This window comes from Phalacrocorax aristotelis, chromosome 1, assembly GCF_949628215.1.
Source record: "Phalacrocorax aristotelis chromosome 1, bGulAri2.1, whole genome shotgun sequence".
NCBI classification, from domain to species: Eukaryota; Metazoa; Chordata; class Aves; order Suliformes; family Phalacrocoracidae; genus Phalacrocorax; species Phalacrocorax aristotelis.
In genome coordinates, this window is record NC_134276.1 from 23,406,678 (window position 1) to 23,413,403 (window position 6,726).

Sequence of the window (6,726 nt, forward strand, 5' to 3'; positions counted from 1 at the left end):
CCTCCTCTGGCACAGGTTTTACTGACATAGATTAATTATTGCCTTGACAGTTTGTGAAGGAAACTAGATAAAACTGAATCAACTGTGACGGAAATGTAGCAGGGCTGCATGGTGAAAGCCATTGCTGGCAGGCTACCAAACTTATACAATGATAAATTTGGAAGGAATTGATAGATACGACAAGAGCTGAAGGAAAACATAGGGCAACTTCATGACAAATCAAGCTGTGGTTTTGCCTTTTATTTTGGAAGAACTGGGTTTGAACGTAAACATCTAACCTCTGTTTCTAGAAGCCAGGGAATGATCACCCTACACTTGCCTTTTTCCCATAGGCTTCCTCAGCTTTCCACTACAGCCACTGCTGCAGAGAAATTACAGCTGTAGATGGGCTTCTGGTGTGATGCAAAGTGGCCTGTGTTTAGACTGGAGTTTATTTCTGCTTCTCTGACTGTATTCACAGACAGTGCAAAGTAGATCACCCAGCAAATGCTTGAAAGGGATCTCTCTTTTTCTGCAGGTACTCAATACCGCTGTTCTTCTCACTGTCTCACAGACTGCTTCCCTCCCCTGAAGCCTGGCTTTGAGGGTGCCAAACACTTTCAGCATTTGACCAAAGGCAGGGCACAAAATACACACTGCAGTTTTCAGACACTGAGCTTCACATAAACATAGAGTGACATGAGCACCCCACTGGCATCATCTATCTGCCGGTCCCAGAAGGGTACCAGTCCTCACCACTTTGTCTTGGTTGGTCCTTCAGCAGAATGGAGCTTGCACTACCTCTCCTCTGAGATGCTGTGGAAATAAACACTGCAAAACTGGCTGGTCACGCAGGCTCTGTTGTGTCAGGGTGCAAGATAAGTCCATGAGGAAACAACCATTCTGTACAGAGTACAGTTTGAGTCAGGAGCCCAAAATAATGTGCTTTGGGTATCTGTTCATGCAGTTAGTCCTGTTCAGCAAAGCAAGAGGCCAGTGAGGAAAGTGCAGCAGGCACAAAAATCAATGTTGCTGATAAAGCAGTGATTTTTTAAAAATATATTTCTGGTTACTCAAGTAAACTCAGGTTCATTCTGTGGACAAGTTAATTAAAGGGGTGCACAGGTACCTCATGGTCTTGCTCCTGGGTGTGTCTTCAAAAAGACACATTCTTTGGATAATCCACCACGTGGTGTGTGGCTTGTGGTTCAGTAGTGGCTTTCATTTATGTTTTGTTATTTGCCATTAGAAAATCATTTATTGGGCTAGGCGGGGGAATATTACAGTCCCCCCAAAATCATGAGTCCTTCTCAGCTACCGTGTGGTAGTGACAGTGAGTCCATCCCACCCCAGCAGGATCCCAGCCTCACCCCCTCTGTCCCTGAGCTAACGCACCTCTCCGTGCTCTCCTAATAGGGTTTGTCACCTCCCACCCCCAGATATTAATGGCCGCTACCCCGGACAGTGAGGGCCTCGTCACAAAAGGCAACGGCTGGTCCCTCCAGACGATGAGGGACCTCTCTCCAGCCAGTGTCCATACAGCTGTCCCCAGGCAGTGGCAGGCTGACACCTTCTCCCCTCGCAGGCAGCAGTGCCATAGACCCCACAGCTCCCAAACGGGAAGACGCGCCTCAGTCAGTGCTAACGCTTTTGCTCCCTCTCCTTCATCCCCCGCAGCGGTACCGGACCCTCCCTTCATCGAGGGTCCCCCCGGCTGCTGCGCACCGTAATGTCTCCCTCTTCTCATGCTCCACCCGCGGGTTGGGGTGGGGGGTCCGAGAGCCAGCGCAGGGCGCGGGGGCCAGGATTCACCACCGGGCATTTCTCAACCTCCGGAGCCCGAGTGCCGGCACGTCCCGGTGGCACCGGCGACCCTGTCCCGGCACGACCTCCGCGGGGCCGGGGCAGCCTGTCCGGGGGTAACCCCGCAGCCGCAGGGGGGGCTCCCCCTGTCCCCCCGCGACACCCCGAGCCGCCGGCAGCGCCTACCCCCTCGGCGGCAGCCTCTCCCCCGCTCCCGGTGCCGTTTTCGTTTAGCGGCGATGGCTTCGAGGCGGCAAATATACGAGAATTTCCCCTATTAAGAAAATGGGGGGGGCGGCGAAAAAGACAGGGGAGGCTAGTTTAAAGAGCTGGGATTAAAGGTCTGTGCTAGTTTCAGGCGCTCATAAAACGGCCTGAAGGATGCTATTTTGCTGCAGTCTGGGTTATTTCAGCCCACAGTTGCACAACAAACCATTTAAACATTTCAGCACAAAACAGATTCCATTGTTGGGCTGCACATTAAAAAGTGTTATTCGCTTTGAAGTTTTTGTCTAATGGCTCTAAACTGAAAGAAAATGTTTTCCTATTACTTAATTCAATCATAGCGAAGAGGCTTGGTAAAAAGCCCACGGATTTTGCCCAAAGTGTGACAGAGTTCTCTTTGTGTTTGCTTATCCTCTGCTGTCACACACTTTAATTCGCCTCTCTTTATCTGGCATTCAAAACTTTCTTCAATGACATTCAATAAGGTCCAGCGGCTGGAAAAAAAAAAAAAAACTGGTTATTTTTTTGGATATTCTTTCCCAGTAGCTTTGGGCTTGGTGTGCATTCAGGGGCTGTTAACCCTTTGCCTCCCTGCGGCTCGGAGCCCTGGGGTTCAGCCCCTGGGCAGCGGGAATCCCTCGGGCTCAGACTGAATCAAACCCCCCCATCGGCGGCTGGCCACTTCTCAGCGGGGAGAGATGCCCCTTCCCGGGCGCCAGCTCCGGGGGAAAATGCTTTAAATTTCAGTTCCTTAAAAACAAAACAAAACAAAAAAATCCAAACCCCATCAACGTTTTCAGGGGAAGGGCGCTTGGAAATCCTTTCTAAATCATTGCGGGACCGAGTTTTTAACTAGCATTCGTTTTTGTCCGTTCTGTATTTTTCATCATTTATTTGTGCACATATGTACACTTCTAGCTCGGGCATCAACAGTACCTCGGCTGAGCTTCGGTGAGAAATGCGGCTGCAGGCAAGAACAGCCTTTGTACAAGCCATGTACAAGCCACGTACACTGCTTCCAAGGCTTTTCCTTCCCTTCATTTTAAAAAGTCCATTTGTTTTTGAGGCGGGCAGGTTACTGTAGGGAGAAATCTCCCCACATTTTGACGGGAGTTGGCGGGTGCCTTTGCCTTTTTTTCCCTCCCGTATATTAAACGGGAAGATGGGGGAAGAAAATGTATCCCGATTAATATTTTTTTTCCTTCTTATTGTTAGCATCCCTTATTCACCTACAAACTGAGCAAGCTGCGGGGAGCCCCACGCCGGGAGCTCCTGCGCGGGGAAGCGCCGGTGCGCATTAGCTCAGACGAACGCGCAGAAACGAGCTTTAGACCCCGCTAGAAGTTTTGCAGATCCCTGTGCTAAGAAATCCAGACCCCGGCCGGTGTACTGATGCTAATTCTCGCCGTACGGGAGAAATAAGCCGTTTCCCTGCCGGTCCCCGCAGCCCCAGCTGCGGTCCCGGGCGGTGCGGGACGGGGACGGGGACCAGGACCGGGGCACGACGGTGAGAGGCGGGTGTTACCGCTAAAACGGGGCAAAGGGAGCAGGTATAAAGAGGTGCGGAATGTTTCGAGCGCCTCTTCTCCCTCCGCTGAAGCGCTGGCCGTGGGTGCCGCCGAGACGGCACGGCATCTTGCGTGGCGGGGTTTCTATACCCGCACCGGCACACCCGCGATGCTCGTGGCGCTCCGTGGCCCGTATCGGTGCCCACGCCCACGCAGGGAGCACCTGGGAGTGGAGCGCCGGCTGGCACATCCCGGTAGCCGGGGGTCTCGCCCGACGGCGGCAACAGCGATAAGCGGCAGGTCCCGGCTACCGGGCTGGGAACAAAGAGACGGGGCTGGGGCCGGCGGTGGGCGCGGTAACAGGGACGAAGCAGCCCGGCGGCGAGGGGAGAGAGGGAGAAAGAGGGGCCGGCGTGGCTGGGGGGCCGAGCCGGTGCCACAGGTGGGAAAGGCGCCGGGGGGCTGGCAGGGGAAGCTGGCGCCGGCGGAGACCGCGGCTGCAGCCGGCAAAATAAACAAGGGGGAGCGGGCTGAAAGCTGGGCTGAAAGCGAAGGAGAGCGATAAAGAGAAAGAAAAGAATATTAAATCGCGAGAGAATGAGAAAATAACCCCGCCAAAGGGAGAGGAGGGGAGAGGCCGCCTGCTACGGCGTGGGTGGGGTCGACAAGAATAGAGTACATTATGCAGTTCATTTAGTTAACAAGGGAAATAATGAGGGAGCGTGCGGCGTGAATGCCAAGAGAAGAGGCACAGAAAGCCTATTGAGCGCCCCGGCGCCGCCATCACATGGCGCGGGTGCTATTTAAAGCGGGCGGGCGGGCGGCGTTCAGCACCACTCGGGCTGGCCAGCGGCGCTGCGCGGGCGCTGCGCGGGGCGCTGCGCGGGGCCATGCCGCGCTCCTTCCTGGTGGATTCGCTGGTGCTGCGGGAGGCGGGCGAGAAGAAGGGGGAGGGCAGCCCGCCGCCGCCGCTCTTCCCCTACGCCGTGCATCCCTCGCACCCGCTGCCCGGGCTGCCGGCCGGCGCCTGCCACGCCGGGAAGGCCGGGCTGCTCTGCGTCTGCCCGCTCTGTGTCACCGCCTCCCAGCTGCACCCGCCGCCGCCCGCCATCCCCCTCATCAAGGCTTCCTTCCCTCCCTTCGGCTCCCAGTACTGCCACTCGCCCCTGGCCCGCCAGCAGCACTCCGTCTCCGCCGTCAGCGTCGGGCACGCACCGGCGCTCTACCAGGGCGCCTACCCGCTGCCCGACCCCCGGCAGTTCCACTGCATCTCCGTGGGTAAGGGGGGCACGCGTGGGGGGGGAACACGCCTGCATGCCAGCCGTGGTCGCTGCGGGGAGCTGATGGGGATCCCGAGGAGGGGGGCAGGTCCATGCCGAAGGGCTGGACGGGGAGTCCGAGCGCTTCCCTTCGCCGGTGCCCCGAGGGATGCGCAGGGGAAGCGCCGTCGCTGCCCGCCGAGCCTCCGCCCCAGGCGGTGGAAACGGGGGGAAGGCGGCCCCGGCACACCGTGAGCCCGGCAGCCGCTTGCCGGGGCGCCCGGGGAGGGAGCGTTGCGGCCCCGCAGAGAGGGCGGCGGGGCGGGGGCGCAGCAGGGCCCGGGGGGTGCGGGCGCTGCGGGGCGGGGGGCGGCGGGTCCGGCAGGCCCTGATGGTGCGCCCCGCTCCGCTCCGCAGACAGCACGTCCAGCCAGCTGCCCAGCAGCAAGCGGATGCGCACCGCCTTCACCAGCACCCAGCTCCTGGAGCTGGAGAGGGAGTTCGCCTCCAACATGTACCTCTCCCGGCTGCGGCGAATCGAGATCGCCACCTACCTGAACCTCTCCGAGAAGCAGGTGAAGATCTGGTTCCAGAACCGACGGGTCAAGCACAAGAAAGAAGGCAAAAGCAGCTCCCACCGGGGCGGGGGGGCCGGCCACAGCTGCAAATGCTCGTCCCTTTCCACCACCAAGTGCTCGGAAGACGACGAGGACTTGCGTATGTCTCCGTCCTCCTCGGGGAAGGACGACAGAGGCCTCGCAGTCACCCCTTAGCTCCCCGACGCCCACCTCGGCTCCCCAGGAACTGTGGCGAGAGCAGGAGGGGGAGTCCTACCTGCTCCGGTGCTGACACGCAGCCGAAGGATTTTATACCGTTTTGTATAATCTGTGTAATTTACGAAGGACTTCCTTGCCTTTCTAGACCCCCGGCCCAAGGGCCGGGGGTCCGTGCACCCTGTTGTAAATAAACTGCTCCCTAGGACCCCAGGCCTCCCCCCGTAGTGCTGTCTCACTTGTCTCCCCGCAGGCAGAGCCCCGGGCCCGGGAGGCTCCTCATAGACCTCCCCGCGCTCCGGGGGATGCTGCGTGGCGGCGGGCAGTGCGGGCCGCCGGAGGGATGCTGCCCCGGGGCTCGCTCTGGTAACTCGGCGGGGCCCGAAAACCGGTGGATGGGGAGGGTCGGGGGATGTTTGGGCTATTTTTAACTCTTCTATTTTATTTGTTTTTCTTCTATAATTGTTCTCAGTTTTGTTTTCACTTGGTCGCTGCCGGGTGCGCAGCTGTGGTTGTACTGTTCCCCCGCCCCGGGAGATATTTATTTATTTATTTATGTGCAGAGAAACGACGATGGCGATGATAATAATGATGATGACAACAATAAAAGCTCGTTGTTGGTTTATTTCCCTCCTCTCACGTAGAAAGCAGCCGCTCGAGGTCTGTGGGCGTTGCTCCCCATCCCTCTCCGCTGTAGCCCGCCACCGGGACTCGCCCGCCCCGGCGACCGCGGATGGCGGGAACTCTTCCATTCTCCGGCCCGTGTTGAAGGTACAGGGCTGCGGGGGACCCCCTCCTGTCCCGGAGGCTCTCTCGGTCCTCCCCGCAAAGCTAAAGGAGTCTGGCTCAGCTGAACACCTTTCCTTTTCCATCACGCCTCTCTTCCCGTTAGCAGCTCTGCGGGAGAGAGATACGCCATTTGCACACACCTATAGGTACGGCTATAGGTGAATATAAACACCCGGCTGGCGGCTGGGGTCGGCTCCTTGCTCCAGGTGCCCGCCGCCTCTACCCGGGAAGGGCGGACCCGGCCTTCCGCTAACCGCCGGGGCCGGGGCCGGCCCTGCCGGGGCTCCCGCTTGCACTGCCGCCCCGCTCCGGCAGCCCCGCTCCGGCCCCGCAGCCTCCCGGCCCCGCTTTGCCGTCGGGGAAGCGGGGCGCCCGTTTTTACGCGCGGCT

The 6,726-nt window shown here is 58.5% G+C and overlaps 1 protein-coding gene across 1 annotated transcript; it reads left to right on the forward strand.

Moving 5' to 3' along the window:
- The first annotated feature begins 4,405 nt into the window (after positions 1-4,405).
- GSX1 (GS homeobox 1) lies at positions 4,406-5,547 on the forward strand. Its single transcript, XM_075081905.1, has 2 exons — positions 4,406-4,793; positions 5,192-5,547. The coding sequence occupies exons 1-2, from the start codon at positions 4,406-4,408 to the stop codon at positions 5,545-5,547; spliced, it is 744 nt and encodes a 247-aa protein (XP_074938006.1).
- Positions 5,548-6,726: the final 1,179 nt, after the last annotated feature.

What these genes read in the sequence shown, in the direction of transcription:
- GSX1 (XM_075081905.1), top strand. Translation starts at nt 4,406, where the DNA reads ATGCCGCGCTCCTTCCTGGTGGATTCGCTGGTGCTGCGGGAGGCGGGC. An exon ending in GTTCCACTGCATCTCCGTGG is followed by an intron (nt 4,794 to 5,191) that starts GTAAGGGGGGCA and finishes TCCGCTCCGCAG; the next exon opens with ACAGCACGTCCAGCCAGCTG.